General features: G+C 43.2%; 7 protein-coding genes across 10 annotated transcripts; 2 read left to right on the forward strand and 5 right to left on the reverse strand.

Moving 5' to 3' along the window:
• Positions 1-857, forward strand: LOC9636823 (elicitor-responsive protein 3). 4 transcript variants are annotated; one of them, XM_024677682.1, is made up of 6 exons: positions 1-117; positions 182-264; positions 313-378; positions 429-555; positions 613-730; positions 781-857. In XM_024677682.1, exons 2-6 carry the CDS (start codon positions 192-194, stop codon positions 811-813), a joined length of 417 nt encoding a protein of 138 aa, XP_024533450.1. In that variant the 5' UTR covers positions 1-117; positions 182-191; the 3' UTR covers positions 814-857. The 4 variants fall into 4 exon arrangements, with proteins under 4 accessions (XP_024533450.1, XP_024533452.1, XP_024533449.1 ...); XM_024677684.1 differs by having other exon boundaries at positions 784-857; XM_024677681.1 differs by having other exon boundaries at positions 613-810.
• LOC112347203 (adenine nucleotide transporter BT1, chloroplastic/mitochondrial-like) lies at positions 693-2,299 on the reverse strand. Its single transcript, XM_024677680.1, has 4 exons — positions 2,088-2,299; positions 1,943-2,035; positions 1,453-1,851; positions 693-1,388 (listed from the first exon to the last, which is right to left on the reverse strand). Exons 1-4 carry the CDS (start codon positions 2,160-2,162, stop codon positions 900-902), a joined length of 1,056 nt encoding a protein of 351 aa, XP_024533448.1. The 5' UTR covers positions 2,163-2,299; the 3' UTR covers positions 693-899.
• A 107-nt stretch (positions 2,300-2,406) lies between these two features.
• Positions 2,407-3,282, reverse strand: LOC9636824 (protein TIC 20-I, chloroplastic). The gene is made up of 2 exons (XM_002972992.2): positions 3,172-3,282; positions 2,407-3,103 (listed from the first exon to the last, which is right to left on the reverse strand). Exons 1-2 carry the CDS (start codon positions 3,257-3,259, stop codon positions 2,448-2,450), a joined length of 744 nt encoding a protein of 247 aa, XP_002973038.2. The 5' UTR covers positions 3,260-3,282; the 3' UTR covers positions 2,407-2,447.
• A 5,013-nt stretch (positions 3,283-8,295) lies between these two features.
• Positions 8,296-10,555, reverse strand: LOC9637486 (acyl-coenzyme A thioesterase 8). Its single transcript, XM_024678023.1, has 17 exons — positions 10,476-10,555; positions 10,329-10,421; positions 10,208-10,275; positions 10,090-10,150; positions 9,987-10,042; positions 9,805-9,927; positions 9,683-9,757; positions 9,528-9,615; positions 9,358-9,470; positions 9,246-9,305; positions 9,137-9,192; positions 8,984-9,088; positions 8,858-8,914; positions 8,697-8,801; positions 8,592-8,640; positions 8,475-8,543; positions 8,296-8,421 (listed from the first exon to the last, which is right to left on the reverse strand). The coding sequence occupies exons 1-17, from the start codon at positions 10,522-10,524 to the stop codon at positions 8,362-8,364; spliced, it is 1,287 nt and encodes a 428-aa protein (XP_024533791.1). The 5' UTR covers positions 10,525-10,555; the 3' UTR covers positions 8,296-8,361.
• Positions 10,556-11,472: 917 nt separating this feature from the next.
• LOC112347292 (pentatricopeptide repeat-containing protein At4g02750-like) lies at positions 11,473-14,507 on the reverse strand. Its single transcript, XM_024677966.1, has 2 exons — positions 14,314-14,507; positions 11,473-14,220 (listed from the first exon to the last, which is right to left on the reverse strand). The coding sequence occupies exon 2, from the start codon at positions 13,999-14,001 to the stop codon at positions 12,001-12,003; it is 2,001 nt and encodes a 666-aa protein (XP_024533734.1). The 5' UTR covers positions 14,002-14,220; positions 14,314-14,507; the 3' UTR covers positions 11,473-12,000.
• A 511-nt stretch (positions 14,508-15,018) lies between these two features.
• On the reverse strand, positions 15,019-16,321 carry LOC112347293. Its single transcript, XM_024677969.1, has 5 exons — positions 15,964-16,321; positions 15,774-15,896; positions 15,426-15,703; positions 15,242-15,370; positions 15,019-15,186 (listed from the first exon to the last, which is right to left on the reverse strand). The coding sequence occupies exons 1-5, from the start codon at positions 16,255-16,257 to the stop codon at positions 15,069-15,071; spliced, it is 942 nt and encodes a 313-aa protein (XP_024533737.1). The 5' UTR covers positions 16,258-16,321; the 3' UTR covers positions 15,019-15,068.
• A 6,547-nt stretch (positions 16,322-22,868) lies between these two features.
• LOC112347195 (pentatricopeptide repeat-containing protein At2g35030, mitochondrial-like) lies at positions 22,869-23,628 on the forward strand. Its single transcript, XM_024677664.1, has 2 exons — positions 22,869-23,165; positions 23,356-23,628. The coding sequence occupies exons 1-2, from the start codon at positions 22,869-22,871 to the stop codon at positions 23,626-23,628; spliced, it is 570 nt and encodes a 189-aa protein (XP_024533432.1).
• The last annotated feature ends 450 nt before the right edge of the window (positions 23,629-24,078 follow it).

The raw sequence follows: 24,078 nt of genomic DNA on the forward strand, positions 1-24,078 counted from the left end.
TATTCTTGGCTTCGTGAATTTGTTGTAGGCTAGCTTCCTGAAATCTTTTAAAGGGGTGACTTTTGTTTGGTATTCACATTTACTCGTTCGCAGCAGCTGATGGAAGAGCGAGGCCAGGTTCGAATTAAAAATTCTACTGTGGATTTATACCGTGCTTGACCTGTGTATTGACTATCTTTAGGCTGAGGGCTATGGTGAAAGGGGCGCTCGAGGTGCATCTCCGGGGAGCTACCGGCATAAAAAACACAGATTTCCTTAGTACCGGTGACTGATCTTGCCGTTCTATGTTTGCTGAAGTTCTATCTGACACAGAGAAATGCGATCCCTATGCTATCCTGACTTGCTGGAGGCAGAGCTTTCAGAGCACCACGGCAAAGAGTAAGCCAACTAGCTCCCTGTTCTTCTTACGATATAAACTTGATTTGCAGGACAAGGCTCCAACCCGATTTGGAACCAGAAGTTTCTGTTCGTGGTTGAAGACGGAGTGAGCGAGCTTTTTATCAAGCTGTATGATGAAGACAGATTTACTGGAGACGACTTTATTGGCAGTGCTAAGTAATGTCCTATAATCTTGTCTTCGGATTGTTCATGAGTTTCCTTTTGAATTTTCAGGGTGCCACTGAACAGAGTCCTGTCTGAGCTTGATCATCCACTGGCATCCTACAATGTTATTCGACCATCCGGCAAGGTCAAGGGAGAAGTCATGGTTGCATTGAAATTTACTCCAAAGGTAAGAAGGCATTACAGAGGAAGTCACTCGTTTTAAACTTGAAACTGCAGCAGGAAGAGGATGAGGGAAGCTCTACTTTCTAAGAAAACACATGCATGTCAATAAAGGAGATCAATTCCGTTGCAAATTTTCCACTTGACTTCGCTTCTTTTCCCCCCGGCAACATTTTCTACTTGACTTCGTTTCTCTTCTCCTCGGCAACTGCAATCAGAACTCTTTTCATCACCTCATAAACTGCAAAAGACACTGCCGTTGGTGGCACAATCTGGAGCAAGTCGAGCTCGAGTCCTCGGTACAAGCCTCTGAATCCTTCGCGAGCAGACACAGCTCTCAAAACGTCCCAGGTGCTGGAGAAGTGCAAGGCGGTGTTAGGAACAGCACTCAAGCTCAACTCCTTCCTTGCCAGCTCCAGGGGGTACGTCAAAGTCGTGGACAAAGCTCCAGCAGCAGCTCCAATCGCGAGTGAGGCCACAACTCCGATGTTTTTGGTTGCGGGATCTAAGAACTTGCTTTTCAGGGCCTCGTAGGCGTAAAACTCGGCAGCTGCGCTGGGAACCATCCGCAGAAGCTCGGGCCCCAGCCCCGTGTACAAGCCTCGGACACCTTCCTCGCGAAGAACTTTACCAAAAGCCGAGAAAGTTGACGAGTAATCTTCTGGCTGGACAAAAACGAAAGGTCAAGTGGAAACAGGTGACGAAATCTCAAGGAGGAAGTGGACTCACTTGTAGCATCAACCGGTCCTGGATAGTGTTGAAGGGATACGTAGTGAGAAGGGAAGTCACAGCAGAGAGAGCTCCCGAAAGTGTGGAAATGGAGACCTCTCGCGGCAGCAGTGGAACAACCTTGGGATCTCTGGTGTGTCTTCTCTCCTCGCTCCTCTTGACGGACTCAAAGGTGAGGAACTGGACGCCCCTCTTGAGCGACCCAATGAAGATCATCATCATCCAGCTAGAGAGCGAGGCCGGGAAAAGGCCGAGAATGCCTCCAGGCTTCTTGGACAAGTTGGTTAGGACTTCCGACGTGGAGGTTCCTCCTCTCCGAGCGATCACTCGCGTTTTAGCCGCCCCGAGTGGCGCACACGACGCCGAAGACACCGCCCCTGCTATGGTGCCGCAGATGAGCTATACGGAGATCAAAAACGATGAAGAAGAGCTTCCAAGTAAGTCTACAAGCTTCTATGTTCTTTAAGCAAGTTTTTTTTTTCTCTCTTACATGTTTCAAGGCGAGGCTTTTGACGAATCCCAGAAATGGAACTGTGGTTTCCGGAACGGGAATGCGAAGATGCTGAACAGTCTCCTTGGGATCCTGTCGCAAAGAAAGAGTGACGAAAAGCTAAAGAGGTGAAAGCTACGCTTACTTTGTAGCCATCGCTCCAGGTGTTTCCAATGCTCGCAAGGCACAGAAGCGCTGCATTGTAGCCTCCAGACCCCATTGCGCTGTGGAGATCGTGAGTTCTCTGTCTCGCACTTCTAATTTTTCGAAGTTTCTCGCCCCAGAGTAAAGCGCTTTGGGCAGTTCCAACGATCGACAAGTGTTCCGAAATACGTGGCCAGATAAAGTCTGTAAAATCCACGTAATGTAATCGGGATTACGAACCTTTTGTACTAACTTTGCAACCAAAAAAAAAAAAACAGAAGAAAAAATAAATGTTGAATGCACAAAACTTTGGAGACAAAAAAAAAAGAAGTTTTGGTTGCAAAGAAAGAGATGGTACAATTTAGTCGTAGGGGATTTGCATGTAGGCCGCATCCGAGATGAAGGGAATGTCGGCGTACATCCCCATGATGGCGCAGCGGATGGTCTCGAGCGTGGTCAAGAAGTAGGTCCAAAACACCGCCAGCCAAAAGTGCGCGCCAATCTTCCCCCAGTAGATCCCATGCGGGATCCAGTCGTTGAGCGTGCCCATCACCTGCAAGATGATCTCCAGCAGCATCCCCGTGACGACGTGGAAGCGGAAAAAGTGCGGCCAGACGTTGCGGCGCACGATGCCGAGGTAGGCGACGAAGAAGTAGGCGAGGAGGAACCACGAGGGCAGGCGGCCCAGCAGGCGGAGCACCGGGTACGTCCAGAACTCGTACTGCTCGATGAAGCAGTGCAGGTTGTAGGCGGTCTCGGCGTACATCCACGACTCGCACAGCGGCATGATGTACGGCACCAGCGCCAGCAGCCGCCAGTACCACGCCGGCTTGCCCTGCATGGGCGGGAAGCCCTTGAACGCCGGCACGTCCTCGGGGCTCTTCTGGGCCCTCGTTCTCGTGGTGGGCGATGGCGGCGCTGATGGTCTCCTCCTCCCCCTCCTCCTCCAGCCTCCACTGCCCAGCAATCCACCACTCAGTCCAGCTCTCGCTGCCCGGATGGACAATCCGCGACTTGCTGGGAAGAAGAAGGCCGTGAGATGAAATGCGGGGTCCCTGGAGCAAGAGAGCTTTGCGTTTACGTACCTGGAGGTGGCACCGCGGTCCTTGCCCAGAGTGAGCTCCTCCCGGCGAGGAAGGAGCACTGGGCCGCGCAGCCCACTGCCGCGGCCATGACGAGCCCTAAAACATGTGATGACGTGTAGACCACCCTAAAAACACACTTCTCCACGTGGCACTTAATTACTTTGGAAATTTAGTTTAACGTTTTCTTTCTTTAATTTTTCTTTTCCTAGGGAGATATCATAGTTAAGCTCGCTCATTGGCACTTTAGGTGCAAGAAATCGAAGGGATTTTAGTTACTCTGTCTTCTTTTTTTTAAAAACTTTGTGAAGAACATGATTGAGTTGAGTAGATTGATTTTGCTTCTAGCGACTTCTTCCATGGTTGGTGTGGTAAGCTCTAGTATGTTTGAAATTTATAGAGATTCCTCTTGTGCTACTGTTGTAATGACTCTATCAACGCTTAATCAGTGTTTTTCTGTTGTACCATTTTTCGGATACAAGTAATTGCCCTCTTTTTACACACTTGTTCTAAGCAGTACTAATGTGTAATTGCGTTATGCAGTTTCATTTTCACAAATGAGTCTGGAATCTTGTTTTCTGAAGCAAATTGTTCAAGTGGGTTTACTACTTTGACTAACAATACATCAGTATGTGGCTCAACAAAAGCAACCTCCTTAGGAATTTTTTCACAAGATCTTGACAAGTTAAACCTATATGTTATTTAAAGGTGTAGACAAACTAAGATTTGAATTTGAAACTACTTGAATCTTGATTATCTTTTAAAATTACTTGATATCTATACATACATCCTTAAAAAGTATCATTTTCAATCCAATGTGCCATTTGTATAGATTTGAAGTTCTAGTTTATGCTATACAGACCAAACCAAACAAGTCCAATGGCACCTCTTCCTGGCCATTGTCGCAGTAGCTAAGCATCACCATATTCCAGGACATAATGTTGTAGTGAGGCATCTAATTTAGCCGCCATTTTCAATATCTCTCAATCAACTCAATTTTTAGGATGTTAGATGCATAAGCATTTGCATGGCTAGATCTGGAACCTGGTGGTGACTTTAAAAATGTTTATCTATCTTATACTATAATGATGTTTGTTCAAGTTTAGAAGACTGTTTTGTTGATATATAATTGTATACTATCAAACTAACCGCTAGTATGATCTTTACAAGTGATTCCATTCTGAAATGACAAGTGATGCAATTGATATATCAGTATATGGGTCAACAAAAACAGCCTCCCTAGGAATTATTTTACTAGATTTGACCAAGAATCTGTCAAATTTTATGACAAGTTAAACCTGTATGTTATTTAGAGGTGTATGTGTTTTTTTAATCAAAATAAGGTTTCGATACGATTGTCCCTCCTTAAAAAATATCATATTCAATGCAAGGTGCCATTTCTCTAAGTTTGGAGGCATTATACTATAACAACATTTATTTAAGTTTAGAATACTTTTGTTGATATATAATTATGCTATTCACAACCACTGCTAAGGTCTTTATAAATGATTCTATTCTGATGTGACAAGTGACATAATTGATACATCAGTATCTATCTCAACTAAAGCAACCTTCCTAGGACTTATTTCAGAATATTTTACTAAGAATCAGTCAAATTCTATGACAGTTTATTTTAATTTGAAACTATTTAATATTATTAGCTTTTAAATTAATTAATATCTTTCTTCAAAAATATTATATTCATGCAAGGTGCTATTTGTCTAATATAATGACATTTACTCAAGTTTAGAAGACTTTTGTTGATATATAAATTTATACTATCCAAAACCAACCACTACTAAGATATTTATAAGTGATTCCATTTGAAGTGATAAGTGACACAATCTATTTAATTAAGAAAGTTTCAAATTTTGAGAGTTTCAATCCTTAAATCTTTTGTTAATTCAAACCTTAAAGTACATTTAAAACTTTGGTGTTGCAACTCAAAATAATGTGCTTCTGACTAGTGAATCTTCTGAAAGTCAATTACAATATTATAATAATATTTTTATATTTTTATAGATAATAAAGCCCAACTCTGGATGAATTAAAATGGTTTCAGAGTTTTAAAAATAAGGATAAAATAAATATTTAATACAGATAACATTACTTGTAATAAAATCTAACATTAATGTTCATAGTGAAAGAACTTTATAAATGGGTGAAAATAATAACATAAACTTGTAAAATGAATTATTTTGAATTTTTAATGGAGAATATTGTAGTAAGGATGCTTTGAATTAATGTCCTCAGAATTTAGGGATAAGAAAATTATTAACAATAATGACACACATTTTTAGAGGTTTTATATCTATTTAAAAACCTTCTATACATACATTTAGGTTCTAATATTTTAACACTTTAATATTAACTTCTACTATAATAGAAATTTTAAGCATTTTAGTTTTGAAATTTATAGTTTTATATCTTACATTTCTTAGAAAAATTATTTTTGTTTATTACTAATTTTATTTAAGAAATTATTATCTTTCTTTAAATAAAAAATATAATTAATTTTTTGTAGCTTATTGATTTTTATAAATTCAATATCTATAGATTGTGATGATGTGCTGATATAGAAAAAAATATTTTTAGATTATTAGGGTTTTATATTTATACAAATAATCTGTGTTCTAGATTATGATGATGTCCTGATATATACTATATAAATTGTGATTATGATCTTCAGATAATAAATATTGCAATAAATATTAATCTATAAGGTTTCTACATATGGTATAAATATTTACTACATAGATATAACATAAATTATTTATATAAATATAAAACTCTAATAATTTAAAATTATCTTTTCCCTTAGGGTTCTCTCATTGTTACAGATTCTTATATAGAATTATTTATTATTTTGAAAGTTGTGATGTAATAGGGTAAAATAGTCCTCCATTATAGCTAGAGGAGCAGCTAGCAAACTATAAGATTATGGTATGCAATTGTGATTATAGTAGAAGTATCACATGTGTGACACTAGTGAGTATAAAGGTTATGGTTATGGTCTTGTCAAGGTTGAGAAATAATTATATTAAAATTTTCTAATTGTCATTTATAATATTTTAAATATCAATTAATTCTATATATCCCAAAAGCTTTAACCAATTTTTAAAAATTGTGCACTTTTATTTATATGCCCTTTTCCCTTTATATTTGAATTTTAATTATCAAGTCATTCTTTTTTATTGTTTACAGCTTCCACTCTATAGTAAAAAGCCCATGTGGCAAAAGTGGCAAAGTGGGAAGATTTTCAAAAACAGCCATTGAACCATATTAAACATAATTTATAACAACAAAAAAAAAACACTATTGAATAGAATAGAATAGAAAGGAGATTTTACACTACCCAATAACTTATAAGCAATTGACACACATTATATGCAATAAAAAGGTGTGTTAATACTCCTTAAGTTGGAAAGTTATATATGCCATGCATAACAACCATAGAAGACTTTTATTTTGCAAACAACATGTGAAGAGTGTGTTTATATAAAGTTTCATATAACACAAGTGAGTACACTACTAAATGATGAATGGAGAATATATGGACTAATCCTGAGAAAACAAGCATAAACCTCTTATTTTCCATCAACTCTGTATCATATATATAGAAAGAGAGTAAGGCTGAACTCACACACTTTTGAGAAAGTATAGAGAATGATTAGGTTGCATAAGGGCTTATAAACTTTTGAGCAAGCATTAGTTGAGAAAAAATATTCTATAGCATCTTGATGATAGTTTATAAGTTATAGTTAATCATATTAATCAAATCAAGTTGCACTTACTCCACTCAAGATGCTTGTCCTATCAAAATAAGCATTTTTCAGTGATCTTGTTAAAATAAATAAATGAACAAGTGTATGAAGGAGATATTTGTCATTTGAAAATCACATAATTTATGGCTGTTGAGATATATTTTTTCTTAAACAAATGATATTTCTAAATGATATTATGGTTGTTGACTCAGATCCTTTATTTCGAGTTGATGATACTCTAGGGAACATTGTTATTTCACTAAACTTAATATTGAGGTATTAAATAATACCTATAATTAATACTGAAGTAGTAAGTTCATGTTGGTGGGAGGGTTTTACCACATTTCAGAGTAAAATGGATGAAATGATAGAATTTTTTGAAGGGATTGCATAAGTTTATTTAGACAATTTGTTAATCTATATTGATAGCACGTGATATGATCATTTGTGACATGTTGAATAAATGCTTCAATAACTTGAAAAACACTTTCTCCAACTCAAACTTCCAAAATGTTATTTTAGGCAAAACGTTTTGAGATATTTAATTTTTAAATACGAAGTGTAGCCAGATTTTGAAAAGATTGATGATTTTCTTTATCAAGGCCCTATCCTAGCTTTTGAAGTTATTAAAATGCTGATATTAATTAGTCTTTTGCATCTAATTATCATCTTAAGATAGATGTATAACTTTGTTGAACAATTGAATCAAATATTCAAAAGGCATAATTGTGAAGTATATGATGTCATATTTGCAAATTATTTATATACTAGCATCACAAAAGTCTACTGACATCTCTCTATTCCATGTATTATTTGGGGGGAGCCTCCTATTGTGGGTTTGATGTCAATTACCCTATGTTATCTAGAGTGGAAAACATGGTTAAAATATTTGAATTGAGTGTTGCCAACATCATGTGCATAATTTTTAGAGTCATAGGCAAGGGCGAAAGAGTATTATAAGTAAACCTATGTTGAGTTATCAACAAAGTGATATAATGTTAGTGAAGTTTCCTCACCTTGGAGATTCCTCACCTTAGAACTGATCTATTATCCCTGTGGATTGGACCATATCAAGTGCATATGTCTTTTGGATTCTACCATTTTACCAACAATAATACTTGAAGGGGAAAATATATACTATATAGATATAGACAAAATTAGCTTGGCTATAAAATTAGTTTTAATGTTGAGATTCCCTATTTCATAACAAATAAAAGCATCTTTAATCTATGAGCTGCAATCTATCAACAATGTAGCTTGTCTATTTTGTTCATAATAGTCATCAAGAATTTTTCATGAAATTGTAATTCCTTTGATTATACTTAAATTCAAGTTTGAAAGTTGTGATTATATGCTAATTATCCAAAATAACCTGAGATTTTCTCCTTTTTCATTTATATTAAATAAACGATGAATATTATTGCTTCCATTACAACTTTGATCTCTTATATGGTCCAAAGACCCCTTCTTGTGCAACTGAAATAACAAGCTGAAAAGAAAACAGTTTTAGAATAAGATAATATTTTGGATTTTTATTCTCACTTCGCCAGATTGAGTGTACATATGTCCAGTTGCAAAGCCACGTCCATTACCAGCAAAAGGACTTTCCATCTGAAAAAGATCATATAATAAAAAACAATATCAGGACAGCGTACTAACCACAAATAATAGCCATTCATCTGCTCTGAAAGGTTGATGGAACCACATCCTATACGAAAACGTATAAAAACATGGTAACAACCAAAAAGAGTAATAAATGCTTACGAGTGGTCTAAGCTCAAAATTCTAAATCTCTGCCCTGATGATGTTCTCAAAGGTCTCAGAGCCGTCCCAATGAATTGAGAGTCAGAAGCATAAGCAGCAACACAACTATATGAAAAATTTAAAGACTTTACCAGTAATGTAAACGTAGAATAATAACATACCAGTGAAGGGATTGATCGTCTGAGAGTTTTTGACGTGCTTTTAGCCACACTCGCTGCCTAAAAAAGAAAAATAGAAAAGGACATTAAACCTTAAAACAGAAAAAAGAAAAGAAAGAAAGGAAATACCTCGGTTCAAGTTGAGTAGGATTTACAAGATCGACTGGATCACAAAGTCGCACTTCCATGGGATATTGTAGATGTGGAGCCGCTGCAAGCTTCTTCTTTATACGCCTGCCAAGGATATTAGAACCAAACATTGCCTACCTTTAAGAATCTTACAAGGGAATTCGGGCGTCTACTCGGTATCTTTGCTCAAGAACTTCTCTAGGCAAAACCTGCAAACTCAGAAAGAAACTCAAGACCATGCTCTAGAAAATAAAAGAATTACATCCTCGGGTCGAGGTGCTTCAGGCATGTCTCGTTGGTGCTCCAAACTTTTCTCTAATCTCTATGACAAAAGAATTGTGATCAACTTGAAAAAGATATGATGTAAATCTTACCTGGAAGGAGGCAGTCAGCCTGAAAATCTCTTGTCCTCTTTGCATTGCTCTGACGCACCTTGTTGCAAACCTGTGGCCATCTCGTACTCTTTCCACTTGGTACATTATAGGCACTGCATCAGAGTTTTAGCTTTCTTCCTTCCAAGTTAGTTCTAACACAAACTGCCTACGAGCTTCATCTCCAGCCACGAGGAAATTAGAGTGCAGACTGTGCACAAGAAGGGAAGGATCCACGGATTTACAAGCGGCTGCCAAAGCCTATCGAAAGGAAGAAAACGAAAAGAAGGAAAGAAAAACAGAGTTCAAAGATTGTAAAACTAGTTACCTGGCCAATAAGTTGTCCACCAAAGACACGCCCAGTTTCAGAGGGATACGCAGTAAGACCACGATACAAGTCAACCTGGAAGAGCACAGATGAAAAAAGCCGATGTGGCCATTGAAGCTTACATCCAGCTTGTCCAGCTCAAGAACTCTCTCCACCGTAGCCACATCCTTTCTTTGATTGTCAGTCCATATAGAGTCCGAAGACACCAAGGCATGGTGTTCATGTGTGAGCACTAAGCATATCACCTGAGAAAAACAACATAAATCCTTATCAAAATCTAGAAAGGAAAGGAAAGCATGAAGACCTCATCAACAGCAACAACATCAGCCTTGTGGATCTCTTGGAGATGTTCCGGACAAACTGTGGAGAACAGATCGAGCAAAAGTTACCTCCAGGAGCAAACTCACCACTTCCAAAGTAGTCTCCTGGTTTTAATATCAAAGTGTTGCTCACACCAGCGACTTCAGCCTAACGAGATCGAACAAACTTTTGATGAGGGAAAAAAAAAAGCTTTTAGAACTTCACCTCTCCTTTCCAGACAATGTAAAATCCTTCTCCCGCCTCGCCTTCTCTCACCAGCGTCTCACCAGGAGCTACAGAAGGATTAGAGAAAGGGAGGAAAGAAAAAGCTTCCCTTGTACTATACCAAAACGCATTGGCTTGAGAGCGTGAGCGATTTTCTTGATCAATCCGGCAGGGAGCTGCTGGAGCAGTGGAACAGAGCCTAGGAATTCCATGGCTGGGCGCGCAAAGTAAACGCTAGCATTCGAAAACAACTCAAGGAAAAGAGTACCTTGCTCCACGCTGACGTCCTTGTCGCCAATTGTGAACAAGATAGCCATTGGCGGAAGAACCCTAAGCCTCGGCAGTGGATAAAAGTGCTCAAGCAAGCTAGCCGATAACAAAGGAAAGCATGACATACGACGCGGACTTTTGCGGATCCAAGGGATGCTTGAGTGAAGACCGTTCTTAAGTCACGCAGCCTTGCGATGATGCTGAGAAAGGTGGCTTCATTCCTTAGACTGGTTTGTGGAAGAACAGCAGTGCGAGCATCTCCTGGAAAGCCACCAAAGTCTTCTCCTTCCGAGACATCACAGTCCACGTTGCTACGACTTTCCGCTCGATCTGGTCGAAAGTTTCCCTCGCATCGTCCAGACTTTTGTACCTCCCATACATGTTGACGAGCGCAGTGCCAATGCCGGATGCCAAGTTCGCCCAAGCACCCGTGAACTTTTGGCGCAGACTCGAGAAGGTGATCTTGTCCAGGAAAACACTGCTCTCGAGCTTCTTCCTGGCCACACTGCTCGTATCTCCTCTCTATCCAAAAGAACATCTCCCTCACACCCTCCATGCTTCCACATTTCCTATACATCTCCACAAGTTTCAAGTTTCCAGAGTTTTGGAGGTTGATCTCATTCTTGGAACGCTGTGCTTGCAGCTCTCCAATTCACGAGAATGTTGCTCGACGGCATTGGACCTGACTGTGTGACGTTCTCTACGGTTGTGAGCTGGTGCAAGTCCAGCAGTAGATTTTTTTTATGTTTTCGTTATCCTCATTTCGTTTTCTCATCAGAGAATCCACCGTAAACATCGAACTGAAAAGACGTGTAACTCCCGACTTGCAAAGAAGTGTAACGTTTGAAAAAAGAATCAAAAAGAAGAGAGAGAGAGAAGCGTCATCTACGTTGTCTTTCGATTCGATCACGAGTGATCCAAGGCTGCCATAAAACTTGTCTATCTTCTTCCTTGAGATGAGTAAGAAAGAAACAAAAAGTGAAGTTAGCAGAAAAAAAAAAGAACAAACGACTTCTTCACACACAAGCTACAAGAAAATGCAGGCATGATCACATCTCGAACAGACAAATCCACAAAACCTCTTCACTATCATCTGGTTGAGCTTTGATGTTCTCGCGAACCGCTTCCTCAAAACTGTAGCAAAAAGAACTTCGTTTCCTCTTTTTTACCTGAGTGCTGCGCGCGAAAGGATTTCCTCAAAGAAAATTTTTACTAAAAGGATATCGGGCCTCCTTGGGCGCCCTGGGTACCAAGCGCTATCCGGTAGATCACGGTGGGGTTGACCATACCGACTTAGCACTACTGGGTCACCGACGAGGGGGGCCAAGTGGTCAAGGGTCAGCGACCCCATTTACTAAGCAACCCGAGTAACCATACCTGCCACTCCATTTCTTTTATACCGGTGTTCCTCTACTGCACCTTGGCTGGTGGGATAGGTTTTCAGCTTACATGGCACAATACCCGCATCTCCGGGATGACTAGGATTGTTGGTTGTCAACCTGGCATTATCCTATGGTAAGAGTTTAGTTCCAAGAGCTCGCAAGTAAAATATAAGTAGCACCATTGGATGAATCCTTACCCAGCAATTTTCCAGCCGACATTTCCACAACCTTTGCATTTCGATGGATTCTCGATGCTCCCAGAAGAATCATCCACAGGCCCGGCTGTGGAACAAATGGCATGAATTCCACCACTTCCATGGCTCGCTCCAGCTGACCGGCTCGCCCCATTGCGTCAACCAAGCAGTAGTAATGCTCGATCCTGGGAGAGATCCCAAAGTCTGCGATCATGGACAAAAAACCTCGGCAACACTGCTCGAGCTGGCTCGCTGCCGCTGCTAGAATTGTCGTGAAGATGATCTCGTCTGGCTTGAAAGCCAGCATGATCATCTCTCGAAAGAGATCCAGTGCCTCGCTCACGCGTCCGTTCTGGACATAGGCCGCAATGATCGAGCTCCATGTCGTGACCTCCTGCTGCTTTTCAAACCGCTCAAATGCTGTTCTCGAGGATTGAACGTAGCCATGCTGTGCGAGCGCCAAGATCACGGTGATGAGAGCTACTTGGTTGCGATCTGGCATTGTTTCGTAGATGTCCATGGCACTCGCAAGTTGGCCATCCTGTGCATAAGCTTGCATCATTACAGTGGATGTCACAGCGTTTATCTCTGGCATTTCGACGAAGATCTTCACTGCTTCCTCGGATAATCGGCAGCTGACCAATGAGGACAAGAGAGTGTTGTAAGACACCAGGTTGTGGCCAGGCATTTGCTCAAAGAAATCTTTGCAGTGGTGGACGTCGGGTGCGTAGCAAGCGAGCATGGTGTTCCAGGAGACCATGTCCAGGCACGGCAAAGAATCAAACACCGCTCGAGCTTTGTCGATCTTGGAGTGATTGGCGTATAAGACAATCATGTTGGTCCAGGCTGACAAGCAACTGGGATCGTCGAGTGTGGTTTCTCGCATGATCTGAAACAAACTCTCGCCATCTTGTACATGCCCAAACCGTGCAAATGCTTGAAGCATCACGCTCCAGGTGATTGAGCTTCGCTCTGGCATAATCGCAAACAGTCGTTTCGCCTCGTTAAGGCTACATGCGTCCGCGTAAGTTTTCAGCATAGTTGTCCAGGAAATCACGCTTCTACAAGGCATCGAATCAAACAGTGCCTTTGCTCCTTCCAAATCTCCCATTCTGGAATAACCCTGCAAGACAGCATTCCAAGAAATCTCGTTGCGCTCCGGCATGGCAACCGAAAACACCGATTCCAGGGCCTCTTCCAGCCCCAACTGAAGAAACACAAGCAAGATGGAGTTCCACGAGACAACATTGCGAGCGGGCATTCCGTCAAAAAACTCTTTTGCCAAAGACAAATCCCCAGCCTGAGCAAATGCCGAGATTATAGCGTTCCAAGCAGCTAATGTTCTTGCGCCTACGCTCTGGAACACGGCCATAGCCTTGCCTGTGTTGCCACTGAGAGCATAGGAAGAGATCATAGTGGTCCACGTGTACTCATCGTGAACGGGCATGATTTGAAAGAGCTCCTCGGCTTCACTATAATGCCCGGTCTGGGCATATGCGCAAATCATGGAGTTCCACGACACCACGTTCCTCACGGGCATACTCTCGAACATACACTGTGCGAGATCCACAAGGCCGTGCTCGGCGTAGGCATTCATCATAGCCGTCCACGCTACCACGTCCTTGGACGGCATCCTGTCAAAGACCCAGCGAGCGTCGTCCAGATGCCCCCTGTGGGCATATGCCTGGAGGAGGATATTCCAGGAGAAGGAATTGGGATCTTTGATCCCGGCGAAGACGGAGAGGGCACGCTCGAGGCTGCCGCAGCGTGCGTACATCTGGACGAGGAGATTGGCGAGGTAGCGATCGTCGCGGCATTGCGCGCAGCTCTGGATCGAGGCGTGGAGCAGCGCGCCGCGATCGAGGGTCTTGACATTGGCAATCCTGCGAGCAAAATCTTCTACTTGCTGCTCGTTTGCGCGAGAAGGAAGAGAGGAGGAATGGATCATCCATCCAAACTTGCCAATTCCCTCACATTTGAATTTAGGGCTCCTCTGTGCTATGGTTTGGAGCTGTTCTTCCGTCCTCGGCCACGCGAATGTTGGCTCTGGGAAAAGACGCTAGAGCAGCAGCTGGAATTCTCATGTTTGCGTCCGGGGATTGGTCTCCAGTGCTGAGATTAAGCTTCTCAGGAGCAGACTCAGACGAATTCGTCCAGAGAAGAAGCTCTTCGGTGGAGATGGAACATTTGCAAGAAACCAAGTTCGTCATTCCCCTGGAACAACAAAAGAGAAAAGATGATCTATCCAAAAAACATATACCTTGGATTGGATCAACGCTCTGGCCTGCTTGACGCCTTGGTGCTACGCAAATCGATGCCCCGGCACAGCACAGAGACGCGGTGCTTGTAAGCCTCGAACATTTCTTCCTCCTCTGCAGAGCTTCTCGGATCAAACAGAGTCGATCGATAAGCTTTTCGTTTTCCTGGATGAAGATTTAAATGTTCAAAACGTTAATCCTGAAAGAATGGCGCTTGTATCCCTAAATGGGGTCGCTGACCCTTGACCACTTCCCCTCTGGGTCGTCAGTCAACGCCACCGACAATCTTCCGAGGCCTAACTGGATTTTGGTTTAAAGCGCTGTTATTTTTACAGACATCAAAATAGTATGGATCATTTCAGACCAAATGGTAGATGCGAGCTCCAATCTCATTTGCATCTTATTCTATTCTATCTTATTTGCATCACATTGTTTCTGCCACGATAGCAATAAGGAAACAAAAACTTTCGTTTATTGTTTTCAGGTACTTTGTGCTTGATGCGTGATTCATCAGGTCCAGTGCTCGTCTCCGGCCACTTTCGAAGACAAGGAGCGGTATTCTCTATAGTTTTCTTCTTCCTCCAACGTTCGCATTTCGTTTATAGCTGGTGGTTTCTGCAGCACAGGAAGAAAAGAAGCTGGAATCCAGGCAGTGACAAAAGCCAAAGTCTGAGAACTACGTTTGGTCCGCTCGTTTTGGCCTGAGGAACGACGAGAAAAGAGGATGGGAAGCAACTATCACAGAAACCATACAATATCAAACGAAGCCGTTGTTGTAAACTAGAGGAAGAAGCTTGTGGCGAACAACTTGTCCTTCTTTTACGTCCTTGAACCAGCCTCCAAAGCTTACCAAGTCTTCATCCTGGACTTTCCTCCTGCGTGAGCGTGATCATGAGATAAAAACAAACACCGCAAACAAAAACCAAAGACCTTGCGTGTTTTGTGCTCAGCAAGCGCGCTCCATCGCCAAAGTAGCTCACTGTCCATGCAAGACGAGAGGAGGAGCTACTAGCTGGTTGCTCGGGCGCAAAGTGCAAGGTCCAGCCATGGTGGACAGTCCTGGATTCACAAAGATACAAACTCATGGAACTCAAGAGAAAAAAAAACTACTTACGCGTCTCCAGCAGCGAGTTCTCTGTAAGTTTCGATCGAGTATCCCCTTCGCTCCAAGTTGTCCATCCCTCTGTTGGATTGCCAATACGGCAGAGCAAAGTCCGTGTGAGACGCGGACGCAAAGTGGAGCGTGGAGTCTGTTTGTGACAGTGAATGGAGTGGAATCCAAAACGTGAGAAAGGAGTTCGTGTCGAGCGGGACCATGTTGAGGTCCGAGTGCCAGTTTGTGACACTGAATCCTGGGAGCTTGATGAAGAGACAATCCTGGTACAAACGAACCTACGAATCCAGAGACGAAGTTCTTACGTTTGTTCTTAGAAGAAGGAAAACGAAAAGCTTATCGATCGACTCTGTTTGATCCGAGGAGCTCTGCTGCGGCCTGGCAGACTCGAGGGTGAAAGACGAATTCGTCCAGAGAAGAAGCTCTTCGGTGGAGATGGAACATTTGCAAGAAACCAAGCTCGTCATTCCCCTGGAACAACAAGAGAGAAAAGATGATCGAAAACTTCTAATCCAAAAAACTATAGAAACTTATATACCTTGGATTGGATCAACGCTCTGGCTTGCTTGACGCTTTGGACGCTACGCAAATCGATGCCCGGGCACAGCACCGAGACGCGGTGCTTGTAAGCCGCGAGCCTTTCTTCCTCCTTGCAGATTTGTGCCTGGATCCTCTGCCTGAGAAGCTTAACCTCAGCGCTGGAGAACAATCCCCGGATGCAAACATGCCCCTTCCTCGCGAATTCCAGCTGCTGCTCCAGCGACACGACCGTGCTTCTTTTTCCAGAGCCCACATTCGCGTGGCCGGGGAGGGAAGAACAGCTCCAAACCATAGCACACAGGAGCCCTAAATTCAAATGTGAGGGGCAAATTGGCAAGTTTGGATGGATGATCCATTCCTTTTCGCGCAAACGAGCAGCAAGTAGAAGAATTCCCTTGCAGGATTGCCAAAGTCAACACCCTCGATCGTGGCGCGCTGCTCCACGCCTCGATCCAGAGCTGCGCGCAATGCCGCGACGATCGCACCTCGCCAATCTCCTCGTTCAGATGTATGCGCGCTGTGGCAACCTCGAGCACGCTCTCTCCTTCTTCGCTGGGGTCTACGATCCCAATTCCTTCTCCTGGAATATCCTCCTTTAGGCATATACCCAGAGAGGGCATCTGGACGACGCTCGCCGGGTCTTTCAGAAGATGCCGTCCAAGGACGTGGCAGTGTGGACGGTTATGATGAATGCCTACGCTGAGAAGGGCGTTATGGATCTCGCGCAATGTATGTCCTAGAATAGGCCCCTGAGGAACGTGGTGTTGTGGAGCTTTATGATTTGTGCATATGCCCAGACCGGGCATTACAGTAAAGCTATGGAGCTCTTTCAAATCATTCACGCTCACGACGAGTACACGTGGACATCTATGATCTCTCGCTACGCTTAGGCTACGGCTGTGTTCCAGAGCGTCGGTGCAAGAACGGCTAGCTGCCTAGAACGCTATAATTTCGGCATTTGCCCATGCTGGGGATTTCTCCATGGCGAAAGGTCCCTTTAACGCAATGCCCGCTCGCAATATTGTGTCTTGGAAGAAGCGTGATTTCCCAGACAACTTTGCTGAAAACTTACGCGGACGCATGTAACCTTAACGAGGCGAAGCGACTGTTTGCGATTATGCCAGAGCGAAGCTCAATTACTTGGAGCGTGATGCTTCAAGCATTTGCACGGTTTGGGCATGTACAAGATGGCGAGAGTTTGTTTCAGATCATGCGAGAAACCACACTCGACGATCCCCGTTTCTCGTCAGCCTGGACCAACATGATTGTCTTACACACCGTTCACTGCCAGAGATAAACGCTGTGGCCTCCTGGAACACCGTGCTCGTTTGATACGCACCCGACGTCCACCACTGCAAAGATTTCTTTGAGAAAATGCCCGGCCACAACCTGGTGTCTTACAACACTCTCTTGTCCTCACTGGTCAGCTGCCGATTATCCGAGGAAGCAGTGAAAATCTTCGTCGAAATGCCAGAGATAAACGCTGTGACATCCACTGTGATGATGCAAGTTTATGCACAGGAAGGCCAGGGACAACTACGAGACAATGCCGGTGGCGCTCATCACCGTGATCTTGGCGCTCACACGGCCCAATCCCCGAGAACAACCTTTGGGCGATCTGAAAAGAAGCAGGAGGCCTGGAGCTCGATCATTGCGGCCTATGTCCCTAACGGACGCGTGAGCGAGGCACTGGATCTCTTTCGAGAGATGATCTTGCTGGCTTTCAAGCCAGACGAGACCATCTTCACGACAATTCTAGCAGCAGCAGCGAGCCAGCTCGAGCAGTGTTGCTGAGATTTTTTGGCAGACTTTGGGCTCTCCCAAGATCGAGCATTACTACTGCTTGGTTGACGCTGGAGCGAGCTGGTCAGCTGGAGCAATCCATGCCATTTGTTCCACAGCTGGGCTTGTGGACGATTCTTCTGGGTCGAAATGCAAAGGTTGTGGAAATGTCGGCTGGAAAATTGCTGGGTAAGGAGCCATCGGGATATGACAGCCAACCATCCTAGTCATCCCCGGAGATGCGGGTGTTGTGCCATGTCAGCTGAAAACCTATCCCACCAGCCAAGGCGCAGCATAGGAACACCAGTATAAAAGAAATGGAGTTGCAAGAAGGGTTAATCCGGGAGAGCCTGAAAGGGCGCTTGCATTTAGTAAATGGGGTCGCTGACCCTTGACCACTTGGCCGACCCAGTAGTGCTAAGTCGGTATGGTCAACCCCACCGTGACCTACCGGATAGCGCTTGGTACCCAGGGCGCCCAAGAAGGCCCGATATCTTTTGCAAACATTTCTGTGATCTTCCCTTCTAGAATTTCTTGGTGCACCAGGCCTTGAAGTCATATGAGAGGAAACGAATGTTTAGATTCAGACGGTTCTCAATTTCGCGATCTCAACCTAATGCTGAAGAGGTCATGGTTGCGTTTTCTTGTAGCTTGTGTGTGTGTTATTCAGTGGAGCTTAGAAGATGGATGAGCTTTATATCATGTATCACTTGTTCTGTAGATGACGCTTCGCTCTCTTTCTTTTTCCCAATGATGGAAGGATGGCTCTTTCAGGGGCCTGAGAAAGGATAGACAATTGCGCTCCAAACATCTAGTGGATAGTAGCTTATGGATAAATAAACATAAACCGTTTTTTTCAAAAATAAAGGTGGCTAAAAAAGTATAAACTAAGATATCTTTTCTCATGAACATTTATTGTTTTATTGACGAGCATTTCTTTCCTTTTTCTTCTTATTTAGAGGGAAGAAAGTGGCAACAGACAGTGTGGCACACAGTATCATACTATTCATAAAATGGGCTTCCATATGTTTGTATTTTGAAAAAAACTCTCTCTTGCTACCTTGCATGCATACATGGTGAATCCATTTATTGGCCTACACGGGTTTTCATCTGCTACAAGTATTAGATGGTATATTCCACTAACCCTTGGGCAGCCAAGAATCCAATAGTGAGTTCATATTATGGCTATACCCATCTACCATCATATCCTCCATATACATAATTGATATAATTGTTGTCCATTCAAGAAATTTGGGTTTAGGGTTGGGTTTTAATAAAGATGGGGTGAACTGCAATAGTTTTGATTCTTGCCAAAACAGTAATTGTGCTTTATTTTTCATTTGGCAATTCCAGATGGGAAACTTTAGATATACAAAATATAAAATAATTACGAAAGTGTGAAAATGATTACTTAAGGGATACCACATTATTCTAATAGTGAAAAATTCCTATCCTCTTTTCTAAAAACCTTTTTTGGAGAGCTTTCTATTACTTTAACTTGTAACAAATAAATTTCTTATTCAGGCAAAAGAGGAGAAGTATAATGCATACTTCATAATGGATGAAGATTTAAATGTCTATAAGCAAGTTATTTCTTTTTTGTAGATTTAAAGTTTGCCATTTGAAAATATTGAATTAACAATTTTTACTCAAACTTTTAATAAAGCATAAGTATAACTTCAGCAAGGATCAACTATTATAGTGCTACAACAATTAAATACCACTTCAAATATCTCTCTTGGACTACCCTCCTTCACCACTTGGACTGAAAGGCATTCTAGCTAATCTAATTTTATGAAGAATCTAAACTAGCAAATGAAACAAAGTGCCATGAATCTCATCTTACTCTTACAAAAAGTTTATCAAGACTCCTAATAAGATCAGGACTAGAAAATGCAAAAGACAAGAGAAAAGCTAGTGGAGACAAAGAAAATGCTTTAGATTAGTGTTGATTTAGATTGTGGTGAAATGGAACAAGGCTAGCCTATATATATTATAGGTTGATGAAGCTCCACCACTCTTGGATCGATGACGGCCTAAATATAATTGAGGTCAAGGAGGTGTCACATCATCATCAGGAATGTAGTTTGAGAATCAAAAATTGTATGGGAAATTAAAAAATCAGGAATAAGAAAGTGTCTCAAGAGTCAGAAATGTGGTTTGTAGCTCAGGAATCCAACGAGAGAATGTGGCAAGAATTGAGAGATTCCTGATAGTTCTTTTATGATACATTATCATTATTTGTATCCATCTAAACTGCCCATAAAAATAAAAGATTTCTCATGTTTATCACTCTTAGGAATATCTAGTAAATTTCCTTGTCACCATCCTTAACTTTATTACCATTAAGCTGGATTCTCAAGCATATTCCCACATAGTGCTCAATGGAATATACTAGGGAATCTGGTACTTCCAACAATCTGCTGCATGAACTCCATGTGTTCGATTTTATGAATAGCATGCCATAATTTCACACACAGCTAGTACCTAAAGATCTCATATCAGACTCTTGTCTTTCATTGGAAACTTCAGTTTTTTTTTACTCTAAAGCTCAAATCAACTTGTTTGTAGATTAAGCAAGGACCTAGTCAAGAGCAATATTTTCTTCCAAATAACACCCTCAAAACTTGAGACTTTGAGAGTATGTCCATGCAAGTTAAGGGCACGTATCAGAGTAGAGCAATCCACTATTTTTCTCGACTCTGGTTTAGAATCCCACAGCTCAACATCCAGATTATTTAGATCATTTGTGGAGAGTCTTGTGTCTCTAGCCATATCTAGTAAAATACAAGGAAACGTATTACCTTCTCCATAGTTTTTCTTTCTCTATGAAGATTCAACATTCTCCTTTTGGTTTCAGCTGGTGGTTTCCATAGCCCTCATCTGAAAAAAGCTGAATACATGTAATAAGTGCCACATTTGAGGCCCTTTGATTAGAACTACATTGTGTTCACTCGTGGAAAACTAATGGAACTCAAAAGAAAACTCATGGAACTGAAGAGCAAAAATGCTTACGCATCTCCAGCAGCGACTTCTCTGTAAGTTTCGATCAAGTATCCCCTTATCTCCAAGTTGTCCATCCCTCGGTTTAATTGCCAATACAGCAGAGCAAGGTCTATGTGAGATGCAGATGCAAAGTGGAGGAGTGGAATCCAAAACGTGAGGAAGGAATTGATGTCGAGCAGGACCATGTTGAGATCAGAGTGCAGTTCGTGACACTGAATCCTGGGAGCTTGATGAAGAGATAATCCTTGTACAAGTGAACCTCCGAATCCAGAGACGAAGTTCTTACGTTTGTAATTAGAAGAAGGAAAATGAAAAGCTTATTGATCGACTCTGTTTGATCTGAGGAGCTCCAATGCGGCCTGGCAGACTCAAGGGTGGAAGATGAATTCGTCCAGAGAAGAAGCAACCGGACTCTAGTGAGATATAAGGGTGGAAATTAAGAGATGTTTAATAAAACTCCCTTTTTTCAAAACTTTAAACACACATTTTCATCCCTTAAGCTTGTAAAAAAGGAAATATTTTAGGTTTTCATTTGTCCTTTTCAGTAGAGAAGCCAATAGTGATGCCAAACAAGAGCAACAAGGTGTACAAGAAGCTTTATCTTCTCCAAAACTACCCACTGTTTTGGTCTTCATCCTCCCAACAAAGTGGCCTCCAGTTTGAAAGCATGGATGAGTTGAAGATGTACTTGAAACAATAGCACCTAACCTGTATGAAATGCAATCATGATGAGTGCAGCAACTTTTACTACTTTAACAATAATAACATCAGCTAGCCAAGGTATCACTGCAATCTGTGCAAGAAAAAATTCACTTATGGTGGAAAAACAAGACCAACCTACATGAAACGGCCAAGGTCAAGCAACACTTAGGAAGTCGATAGGGCACATGAGAACAAGAAGCTCAAGTGCACTCCAGTTGAATATGAGACAAGGAAGGGTTCACTAGTCGAAGCGAAGCAAAGTGGTCAACAGGCCAATAAAGTTGGGTGGTGATTCGGGTGGAGGACATGGAAGATTTTGACATGGATGACCTGGAGGTGGCTAGAATCATGGCGCTGGTCGAGGAGAATGAAGTCCCAAGCGAGGAGGAACACATCCCTCTTGTGTTCCCTGAGGTGGTGGAAATTGTAGTGAGTGACGAATGCCGAACTTGGTTTCTTGCAAATGTTCCATCTCCACCAAAGAGCTTCTTCTCTGGACGAATTCGTCTGAGTCTGCTCCTGAGAAGCTTAATCTCAGCACTGGAGACCAATCCCCGGATGCAAACATGCGAATTGCATTAATCGCAGCTGCTGCTCCAGCGTCTTTTCCCAGAGCCAACATTCGCGTGGCCGAGGAGGGAAGAACAGCTCCAAACCATAGCACACAGGAGCCCTAAATTCAAATGTGAGGGAATTGGCAAGTTTGGATGGATGATCCATTCCTCCTCTCTTCCTTCTCGCGCAAACGAGCAGCAAGTAGAAGATTTTGCTCGCAGGATTGCCAATGTCAAGACCCTCGATCGCGGCGCGCTGCTCCACGCCTCGATCCAGAGCTGCGCGCAATGCCGCGACGATCGCTACCTCGCCAATCTCCTCGTCCAGATGTACGCACGCTGCGGCAGCCTCGAGCGTGCCCTCTCCGTCTTTGCCGGGATCAAAGATCCCAATTCCTTCTCCTGGAATATCCTCCTCCAGGCATATGCCCAGAGGGGGCATCTGGATGACGCTCGCCGGGTCTTTGACAGAATGCCGTCTAAGGACGTGGCAGCGTGGACGGCTATGGTGAATGCGTACGCTGAGAACGGCGTTATGGATCTCGCGCAATGTATGCCCTAGAATAGGCCTGTGAGGAACATGGTGTTGTGGAACTTTAGGATTTTTGCATATGCCCAGACTGGGCATTACAGTAAAGCTATGGAGCTCTTTCAAATTATGCACGCTCACGACGAGTACGTGGACAGCTATGATCCCTCGCTACGCTTAAGCTGTGGCTGTGTTCCAGAGCGTCGGTGCAAGAACGTTAGCTGTCGGCATTTGCCCAGGCTGGGGATGTCTCCCTGGCGAAAGATCCCTTTAACGCAATGCCTGCTCGCAATATTGTGTCGTGGAAGAAGCGTGAGTACCTAGACAACTATGCTGAAAACTTACGCGGACGCATGTAACCTTAACGAGGCGAAGCGACTGTTTGCGATTATGCCAGAGCGAAGCTCAATTACCTGGAGCGTGATACTTCAAGCATTTGCACAGTTTGGGCATGTACAAGATGGCGAGAGTTTGTTTCAGATCATGCGAGAAACCACACTCGACGATCCCAGTTTCTCGTCAGCCTGGACCAACATGATTGTCTTATACGCCGTTCACTCCAAGACCGACAAAGCTCGAGCAGTGTTTGATGCTTTGGCGTGCCTGGACATGGCCTCCTGGAACACCGTGCCCGCTTGATACGCACCCGACGTCCATCACTGCAAAGATTTCTTTGAGCAAATGCCCGGCCACAACCTGGTGTCTTACAACACTCTCTTGTCCTCACTGGTCAGCTGCCGATTATCCGAGGAAGCAGTGAAAATCTTCGTCGAAATGCCAGAGATAAACGCTGTGACATCCACTGTGATGATGCAAGTTTATGCACAGGAAGGCCAAGGACAACTACGACACAATGCCGGTGGGGCTCATCACCGTGATCTTGGCGCTCGCACAGAGAACAACCTTTGGGCGATTTGAAAAGAAGCAGGAGGTCTGGAGCTCGATCATTGCGGCCTATGTCTTTAACGGACGCATGAGCGAGGCACTGGATCTCTTTCGAGAGATGATCTTGCTGGCTTTCAAGCCTGACGAGACCATCTTCACGACAATTCTAGCAGCAGCAGCGAGCCAGCTCGAGCAGTGTTGCTGAGATTTTTTGGCAGACTTTGGGATCTCTCCCAAGATCGAGCATTACTACTGCTTTGGTTGACGCTGGAGTGAGCTGGTCAGCTGGAGCAATCCATGCCATTTGTTCCACAGCTGGGCTTGTGGACGATTCTTCTGGGTCGAAATGCAAAGGTTGTGGAAATGTCGGCTCGAAAATTGCTGGGTAAGGAGTCATCGGGATAATGCCAGCTTGACAGCCAACCATCCTAGTCATCCCCGGAGATGCGGGTGTTGTGCCATGTAAGCTGAAAACCTATCCCACCAGCCAAGGCGCAGTAGAGAAACACCAGTATAAAAGAAATGGAGTTGCAAGAATGGTTAATCCGGGAGAGCCTGAAAGGGCGCTTGCATCCCTCGGGTTGCTTAGTAAATGGGGTCGCTGACCCTTGACCACTTGGCCCCCCTCGTCGGTGACCCAGTAGTGCTAAGTCGG

The sequence above is a fragment of the Selaginella moellendorffii genome, unplaced genomic scaffold (assembly GCF_000143415.4).
Source record: "Selaginella moellendorffii unplaced genomic scaffold, v1.0 SELMOscaffold_20, whole genome shotgun sequence".
Classification (NCBI taxonomy): domain Eukaryota; kingdom Viridiplantae; phylum Streptophyta; class Lycopodiopsida; order Selaginellales; family Selaginellaceae; genus Selaginella; species Selaginella moellendorffii.